At 62.5% G+C, this 22,510-nt stretch overlaps 3 protein-coding genes across 3 annotated transcripts; 2 read left to right on the top strand and 1 right to left on the bottom strand.

The window, feature by feature from the left end:
- Positions 1–337: 337 nt before the first annotated feature.
- On the top strand, positions 338–10,499 carry LOC309574229 (inner centromere protein-like; the record flags this gene model as incomplete). The annotated part of the gene is made up of 19 exons (XM_082283671.1): positions 338–468; positions 618–731; positions 1,801–2,483; positions 3,424–3,475; positions 4,009–4,042; positions 4,289–4,388; positions 4,905–4,992; positions 5,489–5,624; positions 5,696–5,788; positions 5,898–5,909; positions 6,376–6,485; positions 6,614–6,725; positions 7,383–7,493; positions 7,722–7,843; positions 8,029–8,107; positions 8,890–8,991; positions 9,170–9,256; positions 9,797–9,953; positions 10,300–10,499. The coding sequence occupies 19 exons, from the start codon at positions 338–340 to the stop codon at positions 10,497–10,499; spliced, it is 2,523 nt and encodes an 840-aa protein (XP_082139797.1).
- A 3,159-nt stretch (positions 10,500–13,658) lies between these two features.
- LRRC55 (leucine rich repeat containing 55) lies at positions 13,659–14,592 on the top strand (the record flags this gene model as incomplete). The annotated part of the gene is made up of 2 exons (XM_082283849.1): positions 13,659–14,268; positions 14,357–14,592. The coding sequence occupies 2 exons, from the start codon at positions 13,659–13,661 to the stop codon at positions 14,590–14,592; spliced, it is 846 nt and encodes a 281-aa protein (XP_082139975.1).
- Positions 14,593–19,855: 5,263 nt separating this feature from the next.
- APLNR (apelin receptor) lies at positions 19,856–21,003 on the bottom strand (the record flags this gene model as incomplete). The annotated part of the gene is made up of 1 exon (XM_082283203.1): positions 19,856–21,003. The coding sequence occupies exon 1, from the start codon at positions 20,969–20,971 to the stop codon at positions 19,856–19,858; it is 1,116 nt and encodes a 371-aa protein (XP_082139329.1). The 5' UTR covers positions 20,972–21,003.
- Between the last annotated feature and the right edge of the window lie 1,507 nt (positions 21,004–22,510).

Here is a 22,510-nt window from a genome sequence, read left to right as displayed (position 1 = left end):
CAATAAGAGACCAGAGGTTGGGAGATGCGCGCTGTGATTGGCGGAGGCCGGGGATAAACTCGGGGTGGGACGGGAGGGGAAGGGCTGTGCTGTGAGGGTGTGGTGAGAGAGCGAGGCGGCGGCGGCAGCAGAACAAGAAGAAGCAGCAGCTGCTCCAGCTCTGGTTAGGCGGCGAGTGAGTGCTCTGGAGGGTCCCCCGGGAACTCTACCCCAGGCTGTGTTCACGTTCCCCCCGTGCCCGGGAGCACCCCGGTGCCCGCACCCCTCTTTCCCTCCCTGAGGGGTGTCCTGGCTGCCCACCAGCCTCGTCCTCCCCTTCTGTGTTCCAGGCAAGGCGATGGCTGAGGGTCCCCAGCAGCTGCTGGAAGTGTGCCGGCTGAGGCTGTCCCGCTTCCTCTGCGATGCCCAGCACAAGCGCCTGGCCTGGCTGCGGGAGGTGGAGGAGCAGGGCATGAGGATGCTCAAGAGGTTGGGACTGCCCTGAGGGGATCCTTGTGTGCCCACCTGAGCTCCCAGCTGGGTGTGGGTGTGTTTGGGCCGCATCCTGCCCTTGTTTTGGGAGTACTGGTGTGGGCAGTGGGGGAAGCAATCTGTGCTCTGCCTCTTGTGCCTCACAGCAGCTTCAGGGATGAGCCCATGCTCTTGCCCAAAACGCCGTCGCAGAGGAGGAAGCCCAGGAAAAGGCAGTCCTCCTGGATGAGGGAAGAAAGCAAGGAGCTGAGCAGGAGGAGGTGGGTGGGTCAGCTTACTCTGGCTCTGCCTCGTGGTGTTTGGATGGAGCAAAACAGTGCCTGCATTCCCTGAGTAATCAAAGGGGCACATTGGGATTGATCACTGTTTGGATTCTAGTGACAGTCTGGGGTAAAGTTGGCTGCTTTCCTTCACTTTTTTTTTTTTTTTCTGGTTAAAGAACAACAAACATTCTATTTTCTTGTCTGTTTAGATGCGGGTTTTGTCTCACTGGGTTTGGCTTTTGGCCTGAGGTTGCTGCTCCTGGTGTTCACCCCCTGTCCCTGTGTCAGTGCCTGGAAAACTTGGGAAAGGGATGTGTTCCCAGCACCATGTCTTGAGCTGGCAGGCAGGGAGGCTCCAAGGGTTTCCCGAGGTGCTGAAGTGGAAATTCTAAGTGATTTGCTTAGGCACCACCACACTTTTGAAGCTGCCCAAACCTGATCCGTTGGTGTGTTAGGGCACTAAAATCGTGCTAACCGTGGTGAAAAGCCCACAGGAGGAAGCGTTAGAGCCAGGAGACTGTCAGGAAGCAGACAGGGAGGGTGGGGAGAGCAGCAGGAATAGCGGGAGCGTGGGAGGTTTGTGTGTGTGCGAGGGAGGGCGGGAGCAGCAGTGCTGCGGATCGCAGCAGGGAGAGCTCTGGGCCCCGCTCTGGGTGCTCAGGTCACACCTTCTGCAGGGCAGCAGCCCAGCTAACTCCTGTTTGTGTTCTCCCTCGCTTAAACTTGGCCTGGGAAGCTGTGCTGCTGCAGCCAGGCCTGTCAGCAGGAAGGTGACACACCGTGTGTCCCTCTGCAGGCGCTGCTCCCAGGCTGGGGGTTAAACCCAGCTCTTGGCATAGGGCTAAGCACACCTTTCCACTCCCGTTTCTCCACATGTGACTTTGGATACCCGGCCTGGGCTGTGTCCGTGGGCCTCTCCCCAGGGATAGGATGGGCTGTGAGGGGGAACGGTGCAGTGGAGAAGCCAGCAGCAGCTTCCCTTTAACACAGTCTGCTTTACCCTCTGAAGCTTATTTGGGAGCAGACGACTCCTTCATCACTTCCTTTGAAATTCTTCTCCTTTAAGGTTGTCCCGAAGGAGGAGTGGTGTCAAGCTGCTGTCTTTCAGTCTGAATTCCCAGCGGTGCCTGAGCCAGGAGCAGCCCCGCAGCCCTGGCTGTGAGGGGCAGGATGCATCCGTGCCCGGCTGTGCTCCGGGACCTCAGGCTGGCATCGCACCCCAGCTCCCAGCTCTGCCCGGGAAGCAGCCTGTGGAAGCACGTGTTCCCGTGGCGGATCTGGGTTGCCAGCAGTGTCCCCAGGGCGCTGCTGGGGGTGTTGCAGCCCCTCCAGCGGTTTTGGGGGAGCAGCCGCCTCCTGAGGGCGACGCAGCGGCCGAGCTGCAGGAGGTCCCTGGGATCCCGGCTGAGCAGCCGGGGAGGGATGGAGAGCAGGACCCCGGGAGAGCCAGCACCTCCACTCCCAAGGCCACTCGGAATGGCGATCCTGCTGCGCTCCAGGGAGATGGGTCTCCCCAAGGCCTCGAGACGCTGCTCTCCCAGGATTCCCCCGGGAAAAGCGCGACAGAGCAATCCAGGACGCGGCGCCGGAGCGGAGTGGGTGCCCCCCGCAAGAGCCGCAGGGCTTCCTTGGCGGCAAAATGCTCCCTGGCCAGCAGGAGGGAGAACATGATCCGGAGATCCATCGGCAGGGCCATGGCCAGGAAGGCAGCGGCGCGAGAGTCCTCCTCGGCCTCCAGCAGAGTGAGCTGTGAGTCCCTGCGCCGCTTCCATGCGGGAATGGAGTGGTGTGGAGCGGCTCGTCCCTGGCTCCGGCTCCTCCACGTCTCCCTGTCCTCGTGGGCTCCTGGGGTGCGGCTTCAGGCCGGGGCTTTGCTGCAGCGGGTGGAGTTGGGTCCGCGGGCTGGGAGTGGGCAGAAAGCGCCGTTGTGGAAGGGAGAGCGTGGCCAGGCTGGTTCCAGCCACGTGTGCCTGTGGGTCGGGAGAGACTGCTGCCTTCCCTGGGGAAGGGCTTTCATTTATGGCATCTGCCAGCTCTCCAAAAAATCGATAGGGCTGAAAGTGCAGCCCTGAAGTGAGGCTGAAATGGGCAGAGGAGCTCAGATGCTTTTTGGGGGAGGATAGAAGAGACTCAAACTAGCTGTGTCACCAGAGGAACAGGGATCAGGAGCCCAGGCTGTTCCTGGTAGCTCCAAATCCCTTGTATCCTCCACTCCTGCTGCTCCTGGCAGGGTTTGGCTGTTGGGGCTTTCCAAAACCATTGCCGCTGTGGCAGAGCACGGAGGCCTCTGGAATTCAGCTTTGTCAGCCTTGAGTCACGCCGTATCCAGGCATTTGTTATAACACTTGGAGCGAAGGGGTGTGATGGGGGGGTGGAAGGAGTCTGGAATCAGCCCGAACCCCCCGGCTCCCCACACCCGAGCCTGCAGGGAGGCAGGAGCTGCAGCCAATGGCCTGGGAGTGCTGGCTGTGACACAGGCAGCTGGAGCAGGCTGCAGGCAGCAGAGCTGCTGCCTCGGTGCTCTGCCTTCCCAGCCCACTCCAGCTTCAGTGGCACTTGAGGGAGGTGCGGTGCTGGTGGGGAAAGCTGAGCAATCCTGGGAGGAGGCCTGAGCTCCTCCATGTGCACCCTGTGGCTGTTGGGAGCCTGGGAGTGAAATCCCCAGCCCCACTTAGGCTTTCCTCTCCAGGTCACAGCTCCTTGGAGGCGTGTGTGGAAGAAGATGCGACCGGCAGCGCGAGGTGAGGCCGGTGGGAAGGGATCCCAGAATTCCCTGTGAGGACACTCTCCAGGTGGCTTTTCTGTCACAGATTTTGTCAGGGACTGCTCGGGTGTTGCTGTCACCTGGGGCTGGATGAGATTTCACGTTGCGCTGCTCAGGCACAGTGAGATGAAGTCCTTCACTGGGGTAGGTGGTGGTGTGTCCTGGGGTTCCTGGAATTCCTGGCTGCCACTAGCCCCAGGATGCTGGTGGTCAGTCAGGTCTGCTCTGGCTGCAGAGGGGACAGGTAAGGAAGGGACAGCACAAGGCTGCTGCGGCTCCCTCCTTACCCACTGCTGGGGCCGAAGCTGGTCATGGGGTGTTCAGCAGCACTGTGGGACAGCCCCTCAGAGGACTTTACAGCCCAGCCTTGGTGTGCCTGGCTGGAGCAGCCTCTGGATGTGCTCAGGAACCTGCACCTCCCTTGGGGTCCCATATGCTGCCTCCATCACCAGTAACCCGCCTTCAGAGAGAATTCAAGTTATTTAAGTGGAGGTTTTTTTCCCTTTACAGGCCTGAGCTGGAGCCAAATTCCCCCAGGGAAAAGGTGAGTTCCAAGGAGCAATGCTCAGGCTGTGTGGACGCCTTCTTGCTGAGTCAGCACCTCTGCTCAGGCTGTCACTGGATGCAGGGATGTGGCCAGTGTCCCAAAATGAGCCAGCACAGCCCTCGCTGGGAGGGGAAACAGACCCTATCCGAGCAAGCAGCTGGCTTTTCCAGGGCAGCAGGTCCCTGGGAGCCTTGTTCTTGGGAGGAGCTGTGCTAAGGGAATGCTTGTCCCCTTTCCCTGCAGGCTCCCCGAGATGCCCTTGTTCCAAGCACAAGTCCCCGAGCTGCTAGCCCTCCTGCACAGCACCTGTCCCCTCTGGAGCAGCAGGCAGGGAATGCTGCAGGTAACTTCAGGTGCTCGTGCTTTCCTTGCATGCAGCCCTCAGCACACACCAACCTAGGGGTCGGGGTGGAGGGGCATTCCTGGGAAACGTGGGATTTGTGTTCAAACAGAACCGGTTCTGACTGCTCAGGGAAGTTTTCCAGGTGAAGCTTGTGCCTCCTTGAAGAGGTGGCACCAGTTAGGTGGGCAAGGACACATACATGTGTCCAGGCCGTGGGACAAACACTGCCCTGTCCTGCTTCAGTCTGTGCAGTGACTGAGTGGGGACATTGGGGAAGGAGCTCCTGGAGCTGGCATCTCCCACAGAACGTCACGCCCTTTCCCTCTGGGGTCATGTTACACGAAGACTTAGAGGTCCTGATTATTTTCTGTGCCTCTGAGGAAGGAGGAGGAGTTGGGTGGGGTTTTTGTTCCCTGTGGGAGCTGCAGGAGCTGACAAGCAGCTGGAGTGGAGGGAAGAGTCCCTGGAGGGAGCTGGATGCCTCCCATGTGGTACTGACTGCAGGTTTCTCCACAGGAAGCTGTGTAAATCCTAACAGTGAGCCCCAGAAGAGCCAGGAGCAGCCCCCCTGTGCCAAGTCCCAGGAGAATCCCTCCCGCATGTGGTAGGAGACCCTGCAAGGAGCAGGGATGAGCCAGGGTCTGGAGGGACTCAGGTTTAGCATTTTAAGTCGTTTGTGTTAAAAAGGGGTGTGTTTCCCTGCCTTCCCCTTCCAGCAGCTCTGAAATCTCCTTTGGCCGGATGCTGTCTCCTGGAACTCCTTGGTGACTTGTGGAGCCTTGCTTGGGTCTGGGACTGGGTCTGGCGTGGGGAGGAGCACCCAAGGTCCTGCACAGACCAGCAGAGGAGCCCATCACAGTTAGCTCAGAGCTGGAAGGCCACTCCAAGGGCTCCTGAGGGGGTGGTCAGGGTGCGAGTGACTGACCTGGTTATATTTGTCTGTGTGAGTGTCTGGAATGCCTGACCTGACTCCCGGAATACCTGAGGTGTCTCCTCACTGCGTGTTGCTGGGCAGGTTTTGGGGGAAGTGTAAAGCAGCCAGTAAATCCCTCTGGGGAGTGTGACAGCTGCTTCATGTCCCTCCTGCTAATTGCCACCAGGGTGAGAGGCTGCAAGCAAGCCCTGGGTGTCCTGTGGCACGGGCAGCAGCCGGGGGGCCGGCCGTTTTCCCCCTTGGATGAGAAGCACAAGGCCTCGGCAAACCAGGCTCCGTCGTCCTCCTCTCCGTCCAGCAAGGTGAGTGGTGCCACAGCCCTGTGCCCCCTGTCCCAGGCAGGCCCTGAGCTCCCTCCCTTCTCTCTCCTCAGGCTGTCAGGCCACTGAAGAACTTCCTGCAGGGACAAGGGGGTGGCATCAAGGACTTCATCAAGCGCAGCACTGCCACCCGGCCCAACCTGAAGGTGCATTGTGTCAGGGCAGGGGAGGAGAAGGGGCTGTGTGTGCTGGGAAGGGGAGTTCTGGTGTTGCTTCCAAACCTTTAATCGTGTTCTTGATGTCCTTTCTCTGCAGGGAGACTTTGTGGTAAGTATGACACCTTATCTGTGGGGCTGGACACACTGACCACACTCTCCCCTCACGCCAATGTCCGTCAGCCCTCTGGCCACATGGGTGGTGAGGTGACAGGATCTCTGTGCAGGTGTGTTCTGCTGGGACTGGGCACTGCTGGGAGCTTCCGGCCTGAGCCAGGCTGCCCTGTGCTCTCTCTCCACCATTCTCCTGGCTCCTGGGACAGGTGGTCACCTACAGCAGGGGTGTGCTGTTCTTTTCTAAATATATTCTCTGCAGCTGAAGGATGGAGGTTTTTCCCTCCTGTAGCTCTGCTTGCATTGGATCATCCCTGTTGCCGAGTATGTGTTGTCTCCCCTTCTGCTCCCTCCCCATCCCGGTGTCCAGGTGAATGATTCCAACAGGGACTGCATATACCAGGCTGCCTGAGGGGGGACACAGGCCCCAGCACCTGGTACAGTCTGAACCCTTCTCCCTTCAGGAGAAGGAGAGGCAGAGACTGGAGAACCTCCGCAAGAAGCAGGAGGCTGAGGAACAGAGGAAGAAGAAAGTGGAGGAGGAGAAGAGACGGCGCCAGGCAGAAATGAAGCAGTGAGTTGGGCCCCTTTCCCCCGGCTCTTTCCCTGGTCAGCACAGACTTGCCTCGTGCCTCCCACTTGGAATGAGCACTCTGGGAGCAGGCAGAGCTAACGGGCCCCTCTTGCCCACGCGCCGCCCAGGAAGAGGGAAGAGCGCCTGAGGAAGGCCCTGCAGGCTCGGGAGCGCGCGGAGCAGATGGAGGAGAAGAAGAAAAGGCGGATGGAGCAGAAGATCCTGCAGAGTGATGAGAAGGTGAGAAGGCTGAGTGGGCTTTGGGCCTCTCCCAGAGCTGTGAGACCAGGAGGTGCGAGCAGGGCACTGGCAAGGTCCATGCATGCCAGAATCCCCCCTGACAAGGGGAGGCTTTTGTTCTCCATCCCTGTGCACGTTCTTGTTGGGACAGGCCATGTTCACGCTGCTCTGTGTTCGGGGAACGTGGCAGCCCCTGCCTGCTCTGGGCACAGCCCTGCAGGTGCCAGCCTCACTAGGCCCATGTGCTCAGACTGAAGTGTGACTCATCTGGGGGTGCATTTGGGTCAGGTTTGGGTGTCAGAGCCTGACCTGGCCCCTTTTTGGGGGGGCAGGCTGGGCTGGTGGCCACGTGCCGGTGCTGCCGCTGTGTTACGGCTGTGAAGAGCTGAGGCAGCTGTGCCTGGGGGCCCAGAGCCTGAGCAGTCTCTGGGTGCTCGTTTTGGGCTGGACTGAAGAGACCTTTGGAAAGGGTCAGCCTTGGAAAACAAGGAGTCGTGTTCCTTTCAGCCCTTCCCAAGCCCTGAGCGGACAAAAGCGCTCCCACTGCTGGGTGCTGGGTCCTCCTGGGGGCCTGGGATATCCCAAGCTCCAGACCTGCCTCCAAGGCTGTGAGGTGTGTCCTTGGAGCGGTGGAGCCCACAGGTGAGGCTTTCCCAGGTGCACATCTCACAGGTGAGGGAAGAGAAGGTGGCAGAGGAGCTGAGCAAGAGGAAAACGTCCAGGAAACATGGGGAAGCAGAGGCACGGAAGCAGAAAGCACTGAGAGGGGTAAGAGCAACTCGGGGCCCTTCTGCACGTGGAAAAGGACAGGGGTAGCAGGGACCTGCTGTGCTGGTGTGGCTGGTGGGACAGGGACAGGTCACCACCTACTTCTACAGTGATTTTTGGGGTCTGGGCCGCCAGATCTCTGTCCAGGCGGCTGAGGCTGGGTTGGGACAGAAGGGAGACAAGTCCTGGCTGCTGGAGGCTTAGGGGGTTTTCCTCTTGCTTCCTCAGGAGGAAAACGAGCAGCAAGAACCACTGCAGAGAAGAGAGGATGAAGGGAAGGAAAGAGGGAAGAAAGTCTTGGAACTGAAGAACCTTCTGGAGCAGCAACAGCTGGGACAAGCGAAGGAGAGGTGTGAGCTGGTGCCTGTCCTGGAGCAGGGAGTTGGCCACAGGCATGGGGAAGCAGTGGATGTCAATGTGGTGTTGGAACTGGGCTCTGGGGCTGCCTGGAGGTCGGAGGGCAGGAGCAGGAGGCTGTGAGAGGGTGAGGGACAGATGGACGTGCTCCCGTCTCTAAATTCTCTCTTTTCCCCAGGGATCCCAAGCAGCAAGGGAAGGAGAAGCCCCCCCAAGCACAGCGGGAGCCAGCGGCGTTGGCTGGCAAGGCCACCAAGGTGGGCTTGGAGCGTCCTGGGATCAGCCTCTCTGCAGCACACAGGCTGGGTTCAGGGTCAGGTGTTCTGCACGTGCTGTGCTGCTGGGATGTTGTTTAGAGCATCAAGTACAGTAACATGAGTGACTTCCTGTACAGAGGCTCTGTGCAGGAGCAAGCCAAGGGCTGGGGGTTCCCTGGCGGGCAGGTGAGCCCTCAGCCCTGAAATGGCACTTGGAAGAACACCCCAAAGAACATTCACTGATCCTGAAATGAATATGGAAATTAGAGATTTATTCATGTCTTCCTGCCACATTTCCTCACCAGGCCCAAAGGCCGCGACCCCCAAACCAAACCTCAGCTGCCCCATGGCTCTGTGTCACTTCATTTGCACTCACACGAAGAGTGTTGGTGCTTAAAGTCAGGGTTGTTGTCTTGGAATATCACAGTAACATTTGCTTTCGCTCTCTGCTCTTAAATTCATTGCTTCATTAGTGAAAAATCAATGCCCCAAAAGGTTCTTCCTCTTCAGGATCGATTCTTCCTCCTCTGTGGGCTCCTGCTGTACTCCTTCCCTCAGTTCCTGGTACTTGGACTCTTTTGCGCTGTATAAATTTAATTTAAGGTCTGAATCGTCCCTGTGCTGCCAGCAGCTGGGCCAGAATGAGCCTAGCAAAGCTTTTCCAGGCAGGAGAAAATGGAAGTAGAACTCCAAGTGCTGAGCAGCACAGGAGGGGAAACTCTGGGAGGAGTGGTTTGGGTCAAAAAGGATCTTGAGAAGTTAATTTTTTTTCCCTTTATTAGGGGAAAGAGAGTCCCAAAGAGCTGCCCCTTGGGCCGGAGAAAAGATATGAACCACCACAATCCTTTTTCCCAGCTCTTAACATCTGGCTCCAAGCAGAGAGGGTGAGTGTGGGGCTCCAGAGAGCCGGGCTGGACCCAAGCAGAGACAGGAGTGGCTTTATCTGGGAGTCTTGGATTTGGGGTTGTTGCTGCAGAATAAGCCGCGGGGGCACTGAGGGCTGCCGAGAACACAGCTCTGTTCCGTGTGAGCGAGCAATGACCGAATTCCCGTGTCTTACAGGGGGCAGACGGTCAGCAGCGGCTGGGAGAGGAGCAAAAACCCCTCCAACCAGCAGCCCCAGGGACGCAGCCGAGCGAAGCCGTCATGGTGAGCCCCGGCACAGCCCTTGGGTGGCTCCCGCCCGCTGTGGCTACTTGGCCTCCGCGGCTCGGAGCCACCGCAGCGCTCGGCGCGGGGGATGCGACGGGAAAACAAGTGGTCGGTGACGGGAAAGATGCTGGAAGCGGCCGCAGGAGGGCCCTGGGCAGCCGCTGCGGAGCCGTCCCCGGGCCGAGCGGCGGCGGAGGCTGCTCGGAGCCGGGAGGGAACGCTGCCGCCGCCGCCGGGAGTCTGCCCTGGGGCTGGGGCTCCATCCGCGCTGTGTCAGAGCTCCCGCGAGGGAAAGCCGACTGTGTGGGAGGGTTCGGGCGTAGAGCTGAGTGCTGGGACACGCACAGTGTGCCTTTCCCAGGCTTTTCCACGGAAGACAGGAGGCGAGAGAGCGCTAAGAGCGGGCGTCGAGGCGCGGAGCCCAGTGACGGTTTCGTGGTGGTGGTTCAGGATCTGAGCGCAGTGGGGCTCTGGCGGCCATCCCAGCCATGGCAGAGTTGCTTCCCTTGCTTGTGACACTGCTCTGTTTGGTTTCAGGAATCCCTCTCCACCTCCTGCCTCGGGTCCCCGCAGGGTGCTCAGGAGCCAGGGTCGCCCCCGGCTGATGAGAACAGCTACGGGCTGGATCTGAACAGTGACGACTCCACCGATGATGAGAGCAACCCTCGGAAGCCCATCCCTGCCTGGGCCGATGGTAGGTGCCAGCTCTGGCCTGGCTTCCTTTCCCTCCTGCGCTGGAGCTCTCCAGCCTCGCTTGGAGCCATCCCAAAGCACAGTCCAGGAGCGGGTGCACCTGTGGAAGCACTGGCAGCTCCCAGCGCTCTGTGCTGAGGGGATCAGCACCGCTTCCTGGGCTGAGGTGAAACCAGAATCCTCTCAGCAGGAAGGGGGGACAGCCCCAGATCCCGAGGAGCGGCGAGCTGTGGTGGCTTTGGGCGATGTCCCACCCCTCCTGCGCGGCTCGTGGGTTCTCAGAGGGGAAGGGAAGGGCTTAGGCGGGGCCCGCATCCATGCGTGCGGTGTTCCCGTTGCTCCCGCAGGGGCGCAGCTCCAGCAGACCATCGTGCACCAGTACTACCACCCGGTGGACGTGGACGCGCTGTTCGGGGCCATCCCCAGCCCCAGGCTGGAGCACATCTTCTACAAGAGCAAACCCCGCTACTTCAAGCGCACCAGCTCGGCCGTGTGGCACTCCCCGCCCGGCCCCTCCTGCGGCCCCTCCTGCACCTTCCAGAGCTGAGCCAAGGCACAGGAAGGGGTCTCTAGGGACTGTGTGTTCTACTGTATTTACGATTTTAACTTTTTTCCTTCTTTTGTACAGAAATAAAGTTGTTTAATAAAGTCCAACACTCGGTGGGTGTGTCTCCTTTCTCACACCCTGGTGGCTGCGGTGCCCTTGGCCTTGCAGAAATCGCAGATACTACCCTGCAACCAGAGATATTTTTTTATTCTGCCTCATTTCCTATTCACTTAGGATGTTCCCTCACACAAGGAAGCTTGGACCTTGCTGTAGGGAAGACCAGGTAATGTTTTTGTAACACTTTTTTAATCTATTTACTATATTTGTGTTCCTCTGTCTTTACTATCTTAATGATCTACAATTCCTCTTCCTTCAACAGTTCCTGTGCACTCAGCTTAGTCTGAGCCAGAATCTTCTTCCTGCTGTTGGAAAAATCTCCCTGGACACTTTAAGCAGTGGCTAATGCCTCATCACCTTTCTTTTCTAATGGAAAAAGGAAGCCCAGGCTCAGCTCTGGATCCTGTTGTGGCAGGATCAGTGTCCAGCCTCTCTTGAGCAGGAGCTGGGGTCAGATGGGAGCAAGGGCTTGGGAAGAGTGAGGGAGGGGAGGTCAGTGCTGCAGCTTTGCATCCCCCCCACCCTCAGCAGCAGACCTGCACCCTTCCTACTCCTTCCTTCCTCCTTTCCCAAGCCTGGATGCACAGGGAGTGATGGGAGCAGTGATGGATTCAAAGAGAAAAGGCTCTGGCTCTAAGGTAGATATGGAGCCAGAATCCCTGGAGCTGTCCTGCCACTCCTTCCACAAAGAGGGGCTGGAAGCACTTAGAGTGCTCACTCCTGGAGCCAGTGCTCACCCAAGGCGACCTGTGTCCCAGGAATGCCTTTTGGAGGGAGTGGGGGCTGTACAGGGGCTGCAGGGGGAACACAGGGCAGGACAGCCAGGCTCCCTCCCAGCCCCTGGCTGCCTCAGGGCCGCTGCCCCGCAGCACCATGTCCCCATGGCCACCTCCACAGGGGCTTGGGTGAGGAGGACACGAGCTCTGCTGCAGCCCAGCCCCAGTCAGGACAATTCCCCGGTTTCTCTGGTGCCAGAGGAGTCCGGAACAGGGGCGGGAGTGGAAAAAACCTCGGCGCCAACAGCTGCTGCCAGGGATGCGCTGGCAGGCTCCGGGCTGAGCGCTAATGAGGTGTCTGTGCTGCCGCTGGCTCTGCTTGGCTCCCGGAGCCCGCTGGGAGCCCGGGCCTCACGCTCCAGGAGCTCCCAGGAGCTCTCCGTGAGCCTGGAGCAGCGCTTGTTAATGCCACCCCAGGAGAGGCGGCTGTGCCGTCTGTCTGCCAGCACCGCACCAGGGAGGCTCCATCCCATGGGATGTGGGGAGCAAAAGACCCCCCCAGCACCAGCATCGGGCTGCCAGTGCCAGCTGGAAAAAGGAGCAGCTCCATGAAATCAGCAGGAGAGAATTAAGCAGGGATCCCCTAGACGTGGGCGGGCTGGCTGTGGAAGTGCCTCCTTCCTAGAAATGCTGGAGCCATGGTGTTGCAGCATTCCCAGAGCAAACCGTGGGCATCCCTGTGATCCCAAAGGGCCGTTCTCAGGTGGGAGGGGGCAGGCGCCTGACCCCACCGTATCCCTCCAAACGGAAAAGGGAAAGGGAATGCTTCAGCTCGCATGAAGCAAAGTAGTCCATGACAGCCTGAGGCATTTTCCAGGGCTGTGAGCACAGCGGGAGCACGGGGCGGTGGCCGTGCCCCTTGGATCCCAGCGCTGCCTTTGGATCCCCGAGCTCCCCTTGGATCCCGGCTGCCTCGTTTCTCCCCTCTGCCGCCACGTCATCTGTTTCTGTTTTCAGCGCCTGGGAACCCCTGATTCACCCCATCCCACGAGGATGCTTCCCGGGGCTGGGAGAGTGTGGGAGGGCTGGGGACCGGGGCAGGGGAGCAGGATGCCACCCCTCTTCCTGCTGCATCCCTGCCGGCTGCCTGGGCCGTGCGGGTGCGGGTCCCCCGGCCCGGGCAGGAGGTCCCTGGGGCGGGGGCACCTCCGCCCGCCGCTGTCTCCCTGGCTCGGCGGCTCCGCATCCCGCTCTCCTGTTGCTCAGAGATGTGGAGGCAGTTGCTAAGAGACACCGACACGTCAGTATCTGGCCCTAAGGAAAAAAAGAGGAAAAAAAAAAAAAAAAGAGACAGAGAAAGAGAGAGACAAGGGAGGACGAGGAGGAGGAGGGGAGGAAGGAGGTGGGGAAAGACCTGCTCCCATCGCCAGGCTCGCAGCAGCCTTGGCCGCCGCTGCCGGAGCCCAGCTCCCGACTTGACGGCCTCCGGGGTGTGGGCGGCCACCGGGGACCCCCCCCATCACCGTCCGGAGCCCCCCACATCGCCACTCAGGAGGACCCCCCCATCACCGCAGGCAGCCAGGCCCTGCTCCCTCCCAGTGAGTACCCCGGGGCACCCCGGCTCCACCTCAGGGGTCGGGGGGCTGTGGGGATGGGGAGTGACCGGGCCAAGCTGGGCCGGTGGGAGAGGATGGAGCTGGGGGGTTGCGGGCGAGGGAGGATGGAGGCAGACACGGTCGGGTGGTGGGGGGCGAGGGCAGGCCTGGGGGGACCCCGGCGGGTGCAGGGAACGGGGATCTTCCCCCAGCAGAGAGGCGGGGAGGGTATCCCTGGCACCGGGCTCAGCTCGTGGCGGCGGGGGGCCGGCGGGGGCTGGCGGGGGGGCCCGGAGCAGCACCTCGGCTCTGCCCACCACCGGCCAGGATGGGCTGGCCAAGGTCAGCAGGACTGGGGGGGCCCTTTCCTGCCTGAAATCCCCGGGGGATGCTTGGAGGAGTGGCCCCGGGCCGGGGGGCACGGGGAGGGTGCGGGTGCCCCCGAGGCCACCTCGGGCTGCAAGAGCTGCGGCCCCCCCGGCGGGGCGTGCGGCCGGCACGGCTTCCCCGCGCTGCTCTCCCTCGCAGGCGGCTGCTGACGGCCCGACGCCGGCGCCGCCGCTGCCCCCGGAGGGCTCGGCGTTGCCCCCCGGATGCCGCCGGGATGCCGGGGACGTCGCTGTGACCGCCGCGAGCCCGGCCCCGCGGCCGGCCGCCGGCAGCGCCGGGCGTGAGCGAGCGGGCGGGCGGGATGGCCCCCGGCGCCCCGTGAGGGCCGCGGCCACGAGGCCATGCTGCTGGGCCCCTGGCTGGTGGCGGCGGCGGCGGCGGTGGCGGCGGCGGGCGCGGGCTGCCCGGTGCTGTGCAGCTGCCGCGGGCAGGCGGTGGACTGCAGCGGGCAGCGCCTCTTCTCCGTGCCCCCCGAGCTGCCGCTGGACACCGGCAACCTGAGCCTGGCCCACAACCGCATCGCCAGCATCCCGCCGGGCTACCTGGGCTGCTACGGGCAGCTGCGCGCCCTCGACCTGCGCAACAACTCGCTGGCGGCGCTGCCGGCCGGGCTGTTCCGCGGCGCCCGGCGCCTGGCGCACCTGGACCTCAGCTACAACAACTTCAGCCTGGTGCCCGCCGACATGTTCCGCGAGGCCAGCGCGCTGCTGCGCCTCGACCTCAGCCACAACCCGGGGCTGCGCCGCGTCCACCCCCAGGCCTTCCGCGGCCTGGCCCAGCTGCGCGAGCTGGACCTCAGCTACGGCGGCCTGGCCGCCCTCAGCCTCGACGCCCTGGAGGGGCTGCCCGGCCTGGTGGGGCTGCGCCTGGGGGGCAACCCCTGGCTCTGCGGCTGTGCCATGGAGCCCCTGCTCAAGTGGCTGCGGGGGCGCATCCAGCGCTGCTCCTCGGGTAGGTGCTGCCGGGACCCCCCCCAGCCCGTGCCCCGTCCCATGCGGGGGGCTGGCGGCCGGGCTGACGCCATCCCTCCGTCCCGCAGATTCGCAGCAGGCGGAGTGCTGGGCTCCCCCGGAGCTGGCGGGGGCCCCGCTGCTGTCGCTGACCGAGGAGAGCTTCCAGGCCTGCCACCTCACGCTGACCCTCGACGACTATCTCTTCATCGCCTTCGTCGGCTTCGTCGTCTCCATCGCCTCGGTGGCCACCAACTTCCTGCTGGGCATCACGGCCAACTGCTGCCACCGCTGGAGCAAGGCCAGCGAGGACGAGGACGTTTAGGGACCGCCGCCGCCGCCACCACCGCCGATAGACCCCCGCCCCGGCCACCCCCCGGCCCGGCCGCCCCCGCGGGGACACCAGACTGTGCCTTGTCCGCGTCCCCTCCCGCCGCCCCCCCGCGCCGGGGTGGCCCTCGAGACGCCGGGGACACCAGGGGACAGCCCCGCTTCCTTTTGCCCCAAAGTGGGGAGTTTTTGCACCCCCCATCACCGTGAGCTTGGTCCCCCTCCTGTGCTGTTCCCGCTGCCCAGGACTGGTTGAGGCAGCCACTTGGGAATCCCCTGGGAACCCCTCCACCTCTGCCTGGGAGAGACAGAGACCCCCGAGGCCTCTGTGTGCCTTGGGGACCGCAGCCGCTCTCCTGGGGGCACCGAGGAAATCCCCGCTTTCAGCCCCAAAGCAGCACCGCTGGAGCCCCCCCAAATCCTGCCCACGCTCTCCAGCCTCCCCAGAAATCCAGGGGGGCACAAAGTGGTGCTGACGCCCAGCTCGGCACCCACCGCTCCAGGGCATGCCTGCGCCTCACTGGTGACGCCGGGATGCGCTGGGGCACCACCGGCACCACCGAGCCTGGTGGTGGGACGGGCTGTGACATCTCCAGGGGATGGGATCTCCCAAGGATGGCCCCGTCCAGGGATTGCATCTCCCAGGGATGACTTCTCCCTCCTCTTCGGGGCCAAACCGTGCGCCAGCATTGCCCGCCCTGGGGGAGGGTTGGGAGGTGGAAGGAGCTCTAAAAACGGGCAGAAAAAGAAAAAAAAAGCAAAAGCGGAAATCCAACGAGACCCTCTGTCCAGCTGGGGTGGCCACATCCCCAGTGCCGGTGTCACCTGTCCCTGGTGCCCGCGTTCCCCCGTCACTGTGGGAGCACATCAGGTGGGGATCGGGGCTTGAGGCTTGGGGCTCGGGGCTGGGGTCGCCCGGGGGCTGCTTTGTCCCTTCCCCTGTCCCCCGTGGAGGCTGAGTGCATGGGGGGAGGGGTTTGGTGTAACCCCAGCCCACCCCAAAAGGGCTCCAGCTGCACCCCAGCCCCAGCGCTGCCCCCGGGAAAGGGAACCTGACCTCTGCCTTCTCTGTTTTCTCTGGGTTTTTATTATTTTCCTTTCAGTGAGTCCGAGAACCACCCCCCCTGCTCCACACCCCCTGCACCCCCCACAACTCCTGCACCCCCGGGCCAGCCACACGGGCACGGAGCATCCGCCTGCATCCCACCAGCTCCTTCCTCTGCCTCGTCCTCACTCTCTTCTTTTTATATTTATAATTATGTTTTATTTTCCTTCTCTTTTGTTTCTTCTTGTCCTTTTATTTTATTGTTTCTCCTTTCCTTTCCTTTCCTTTCCTTTCCTTTCCTTTCCTTTCCTTTCCTTTCCTTTCCTTTCCTTTCCTTTCCTTTCCTTTCCTTTCCTTTCCTTTCCTTTCCTTTCCTTTCCTTTCCTTTCCTTTCCTTTCCTTTCCTTTCCTTTCCTTTCCTTTCCTTTCCTTTCCTTTCCTTTCCTTTCCTTTCCTTTCCTTTCCTTTCCTTTCCTTTCCTTTCCTTTCCTTTCTTCCCCTTGTCTTCTTAGATGCTTTTCTTTTCTTTTCTTTTCTTTTCTTTTCTTTTCTTTTCTTTTCTTTTCTTTTCTTTTCTTTTCTTTTCTTTTCTTTTCTTTTCTTTTCTTTTCTTTTCTTTTCTTTTCTTTTCTTTTTCTTTTCTTTTCTTTTCTTTTCTTTTCTTTTCTTTTCTTTTCTTTTCTTTTCTTTTCTTTTCTTTTCTTTTCTTTTCTTTTCTTTTCTTTTCTTTTCTTTTCTTTTCGTTTTTCTTCTATTCTCTTTTCCTTTTCTTTCCTTTTCCTTTCCCTTTTCCCTTTCCCTTTTCCTTTCCGTTTCTCTCTCTTCTCCCCCGGCCCCGCTCTTTGTACGTTTTGTAACCGCGGGTTTTGTACCACGGGGCACTTTTTCAGCGCCAAACCTCGACAATAAAGAGTGTCAGCGCAGCCGGGGCCGGGACACGCGCGTGGCGGGGGGACGCTGTGTGTGTGCGACAGGGACATGGGGGGACGCTGTGTGTGTGTGACAGGGACATGCGTGTGACAGACACCCCCGTCCCGCAGCCTGCAGAAGGCATCAGCCGTGCTTTTCCCTCCGGCGCTTCCTGTTATTCCTCCGGCAGCATCTCCCGGCCCCGGCGGGGCCCAGCTGTGGCCGCCGGGTCACCCCCGCGTCCCCCCCTGCCCGGGACCCCCTCCCGCGGGGGGGACGCGGGGCCCGTCCCGCCTGGCCGGAGCCCAGAGGTCGGGCAGCAGCTGTGCCGCGTCCGGCCGCGCCGGCGGCCCCGGGGGAGGGATGGGGGCAGCGGCCGGACAGTGGCCCCCAGCGCCCACCCCCAGCGCCCGGGGCACCCCCAAACCCCGGTACTGCCCTGCCTGCCCTCCCGTATGTCCGTCCATCCACCCCTCTTTCCGTGCGCCCGTCTTTCCTCCCCTCCCAGCATTTCCATCCGTCCACCCACCCATCCAATCCCACCTCCCATCCCAAACCTCCCCCCGACCCAAATTGTTCCCCCGCCTTGTTTTCCACCCGTTTTCCTCTCTCCGTCCTCCCCCTCGGTCCCCTCCTCGGTCCTGCAGGGTCACCCTCGGGGATCCCCTCACCTGGGGGCGAACCGGCCCCCAGAGGCTGTCGGGTGGGTCACCCAGGGCTCGGCACGGTGGGGACACGCCGAGGCAGGCACCGCCCCCAAATATCACCCCCGGCAGCCGCCGCCCCCGCCCCACAGTGACAAAAGTTTCTGAGCCCTGGGTGCGGTGGCAAAGCTTTCCCGCGGCTTTGGCAAATCCGCGTTTTCCCGGCACAAACGGGAGCTGAGCCCCCCCACCCACGCGGGTCCCCCCCTCCGTTTGCTTTGGGGCGGGAGGTGTGAAGGAGCCCGAGCCGGGCTGTAAACACGGAGGTCACTTCAAAGGGGACGCCCGGGGACATCCTTAGCACCACCAGATTATTTCGGCACCCCCGGGCGGGATGCGAGGCGGGGGGAGATCGGGGGGCGGGGGGGGTGAACATCCCGTTTGGCAGCTTGGAAAAGCGGACGGGGGGGCTCCCGGGGGCGGGGGAAGCTGTCCCTGTCCCCAGCCCTGGTGCATCCATCCCCCCCCGGAGCCCACTTTTACTCCCTGCGCGGAACAATCTCTGTTTTCCCGGTGTCACATTCCCGCCACCGCCGTCTGGGGACCCCTGGCCGTGCCCTCCGGCTCAGCTGGGACCCGCAGCGCTCCCAAGGCATCGCATTTTGGGGTTTAAGGGCCCCCAGGCTCCCCTGAGGATCACACTCACCCCCCACTCCCCGGCCATCCTTTCCAAGGATGCTCCCCATCCCCCCGTGCCCGCTGTCCCCCCTCTATCTTCCCTCCTCATCTTCCCCAGGCACTCGCAGGAAGGCAACACCTTCCTTATCTTCTTCCGACGGGTGGTCCGGCCCTGCTGTCCCTCACCCCCGGCTCCGGCCTTGTTATTTTCTGTAGTGTCCCTGCATTTCTCCCCAGAGACTCCTCAACCAAACATTTCCCTCCTGGAAGGGAAAGGGAAATCTCAAGGACGCGCATAGAAAGTCGGCAGCTCCGTCTCCGCTGGCCGGGCGCCTGCGGCCATTTCCGCACCGGATGGGGGGAAGCAGCAACCCCGACAACCCCATGGTGCTGGCCTGCTTGGGGGTGGTGGAGGGATGGAGGGACAGGGGGAGACATGGGGAGAGGGAGGGAAAGGAGGATGGAGGGATGGGCAAAGGGAGAGAGAAGGAAAAATCCTTGGATCCTCGAGGCTGGAAGAGACCTTTAAGATCAAGCCCAACTATCAGCCCCAGCGCTGCCCCTGTAACCCCAAAACCATTAAACCTTGGATGGATGGATGGATGGATGGATGGATGGATGGATGGATGGATGGATGGATGGATGGATGGATGAAGGGACTGCTGGACTGATGGATGGACAGCTGGATTGACAGATGGATGGGTGGTATCCAGGGGTCTCTCCAGGCTGAGGGAGCCTGGATGGCGCTGGAATGTAAACACACTTAGGGACGTGTCCCTGGATGCAGCATTCCCCCTCCTCAAGCTCCCCCAGCCCTTAGATCAAACCAGATCCCTTGAGAAACTCCCAAAAATGCCCAAGGGGGCTCCCGCCCCTCCAGTTTGGAGTTTGTGCCGTCCCCAGCCCCCTGGCGGCCCCCTCCCTTCCCTCTCTTTGGACAAAGGACTGTCCGCACACGGGGGGACCCCGGGCGGTGGCCCCCAAACACGGTGGGGGCCGGCAGGAAGGCGGAGGCAGCTCCCCCGACGGGAAGCATCCCGAGGAACCCAGTAATGATCCCGCATCCTTTCCAAGCGAGAACAAAGCCTGAGGAGACAGGATAGTTCATCACCGATAAATGAAGGATGTAAATAGCAAATAGGGGGAAGATTTATTTCGAGCAGAGCCTCAGGAAGCGGCGGGGGCTGGGGTGGGGGGGGGGAATGGGACAGGAGCCATTTGGTGGTTCATCTAAATCCTGGTTGGGGTGAGCCGGGGTCCTGCCCGGTGCCCAAACCTCCCATCCATGCCCAGGGGGTCCCGTGTCCCCATCCCTCAGCTTTGGGTGTTTCCCAGCGCCGGGTCCCGTTTCCGCGCCCGGGTGAGTCACCCAGCGCTCGTCCCAGCCTCAGATAAGGATAAAAGCCCCAAAATGGGATTTGGTGGGACGGGGCTGCCGCCTGATACAATCAGAGCTGGGGGCTGGGGCGGGCAGGTGCCGCGAGGGTCGAACACCCCCATCCCGGTGCTGCCGTGCTCCGAAGGGTTGGGAAGGGGGTTTTCCCGCATTTCCCAAAGTGTTGCTGGGAGAATCTGTCCCAGGCAAGGACCCCCACAGAGTGCACACCCCCCCCGCCCCCCCCCACGCACCGCGCCCTCGCTCATGGACACCCCAAAACCCAGCCGAACCCCCACCCCTCCATCCTCCCTTCCACCTCACCCCGACAGCCCCCCGAGGGAACTGCGCACACCCTGCTCCTTTTTTAACCAAAATTCATTTATTTGTCACAAAACACAAAGCCCTGGGGGTGCCGGGGGAGCCGCCCCCGCCTGAGCCCACAAGGGGCTCCTCCCCGGCTGCGCCTCAGTTTCCCCTTCCCGCGAGCAGGGCTTTCCAGCGGGGGATCCCCAAAGCAAGCCAGGCTTTGGGGAGAGGCGGAGGTGGCGGGGTCCCCCCCGAGGAGACCAGCTCGGGGGGCGCCGGGGGCGGTCGGGGGAGGGGTTCAGGCGCGGAAGAGCGTCTCCTGGGTGGCGGGGTCCAGCTTGCCCCCCGGGCCGGGGCCCCCCTTGCCGCCGGGGGGGTGGCTGTGCCCCGAGGAGTAGCTGGCGGAGCGCTCGGGGCCGGGGCCGGGGGTCCGGCAGCAGAGGAGGGCGGCGCAGGAGTGGCGGAAGCGGGGGTCGAAGAAGGCGTAGAGGAAGGGGTTGAGGCAGCTGTTGATGTAGGCGATGCCGGTGCAGTAGGGATGGAGGTTGTTGAGGAAGGTGTGGAGGGCGCAGGACCAGGGCAGCACCTCCAGGTCCATCAGCACGTAGAGGGTCTTGACCAGGTGGAAGGGCAGCCAGCAGCCCCCGAAGGCGGCCACCAGCACCGTGATGATGGTGAGCAGGCGCTTGCGCTTGCGGGGCCCCTCGGCCCGCTCCCGGCGGAAGTGAGTGGCCACGGTGCGGGCGATGAAGAAGTAGCAGGTCAGCATCACGGCGAAGGGGGCCACGAAGCCCAGCGCGGTGGAGGAGAGCCCCAGCCCCACCTCCCAGGCGCCCTCCGTCCCCTGCGCCGCCAGGTCCCCGTAGTCCATGTAGCAGGTGATCTTGGTGTCCCCGCCGAGGGCGGCCGCACGCCGCAGCACCAGGGCGGGCAGGGCCAGCAGGGCCGCCAGCAGCCACAGGGCCACGGTGGCCACCAGCCCGCTGACCCGCGAGCGCAGCTTGGCAGTGGCCAGCGGCCGGACGATGGCCAGGTAGCGGTCGAAGCTGAGGCCGGTCAGGCAGAAGACGCTGGCGTACATGTTGACGAACACCAGGTAGCTGCTGACCTTGCAGGCGGCCGTGCCGAAGGGCCAGTGGTAGCCCAGCCAGGCGTAGGCGGCCCAGAGGGGCAGGGTGACCACGAAGGTGAGGTCGGCCACGGCCAGGTTGGCGATGAAGGTGTCGGCCGAGCGCCGGCGGTCGCGGCCGCCCTTGAAGACGGTCCAGAGGACCAGCCCGTTGCCGGTGGTGCCCAGCAGGAAGACCAGCAGGTAGATGGTGGGCAGCAGGGCCAGCGAGGGGCCCCACTCCGCGTAGTCGCAGTCCGTGTCGTTGTCGAAGCCGTAGGTGTAGGAGTCCGCCGCCTCCTCCATCCCGGCGCTGGGCTCCGCTCGGCTCAGCTCATCCCGGGCTCACCGCTCCTTCGGCCCCTGAGCCGCAGGCGAATCCCACCGCGTTACCTCCCCTTCCTCCTCCTCCCCGCCCTCCTCCCGGAGGGGACGGACAGCCCAGGGCGGGAGGCAGGGCCGGGCGGGAGCCCCCGTGGGAAACTTCACAGCTCCCCCCACCTCCATCTGGCTCCTTCCCGGGGGGCTTTACCGAGCTCTCACCCGCGTGTCAACGCGCCGACCCCCGGGATAACCCCGGCCCCGCCACGCCCGCGGGGTTCGCTCGCCCACCACGACGGCGTCCGGTGCGGGGGCTCAGAGACGAGGGGGGCTTCGGGGGTCTGCCAGCATTTGGGGTTTCACCTCGGGGCGCCGCATTCCGTGTCACACACCGGGTCTGCGTTTCGCACGGGCAGCCTCACGCCGGGCCCTTGGCGGCGGGGGGTCGCGCTGGGGGGTGGTGTCGCATTTGGGGGGTGGTGTGACATTTGGGGGGGTGATGTGACATTTGGGGGTGTGGTGTCGCGCTGTGGGGAGTCGCACGGGGCGGGGGTGCATTTGGCATCTTGCGTTTGGCACTCGGGGTTCCCCGTTTTGCTCCCAGCTTTGGGGCGCTGTGCGCACAGTGCTGGCTCCGCGGGGTCCCCCAGCGCCGGGGCCCCGCTTTGAGCACAGCATGGCGAGGAGATTTATACATCTACCAAAAATCCGGGGCGGGGAGGGGGGCTTTGGGACCCCCCACGCCGGAAAAAGGCCATTTCAGGGCAGCCGCCACCGGAGCCCTCGGTGCATCCCAGCTCCGCGGGTCGGTCACGGAGCCGGACGCCGCAGCACTGAGCCGAGAGAGAGCAAACTTCCCTCCACCCCACAAATAAATACTGGGGGGAGGCGGGAGGGAAGCCCACCGCGGTGGTGGGGCCGTGGTCTGGGATTGTCCCGCTGGGACTGAACTCTCACAATTCCAGCTCTGGGCGACGGAACCGAAGAAGCCGAGCGGGACTTTGCAGAGTGAGGTCTGAAGAGCCCCAGGTCCCTCGGGACACGCTGCGGGGTCTGGGCTGGGGCCTGGGCTGGGGCTGAAGGCGGGGATTAAGCATGGGACGGGCTGTGGAAAGGGGCAGGTTTAACACCCGAGTGCACGGACGGAGGCAGGGGGGTCACAGAGCCCCCCCCTCCGGCTCAGTGGGGCCCTTCTCCCAGCAAAGGGGTGTAAAGGAGGGGTTGTGGGGGCAATTCAGTGGCTGAAATAGGGGGGAGCTCACAGGGGTCTCCAAAATGAGACAGAGTGGTGTAGGGGGGAATGGGGTGCAGGTTAGGGGCCCCCGGAGGTGCGGGCACAGCAGCGCCGAACCAGACACGCAGAGCTGCAGCGTCAGGCGGGACAACAAACCAGGCTTAATCAGGCTGGAGATAAGGAACGATCCCGTATCCCAGCGCCGGGACAGCCGGCTTGCGGGGACGGAGGCTTTAAACCCCAAACCTGCTCAAACTGGTGGCAGAGCTGCGAGGGCGCCCGGTTCCGGT

The sequence above is a fragment of the Coloeus monedula genome (assembly GCF_965178545.1).
Source record: "Coloeus monedula genome assembly, chromosome: 6".
NCBI lineage: Eukaryota > Metazoa > Chordata > Aves > Passeriformes > Corvidae > Coloeus > Coloeus monedula.
The sequence above is the reverse complement of the archived record's forward strand: the minus strand, read 5'-3'. Positions and strand labels throughout refer to the sequence as shown.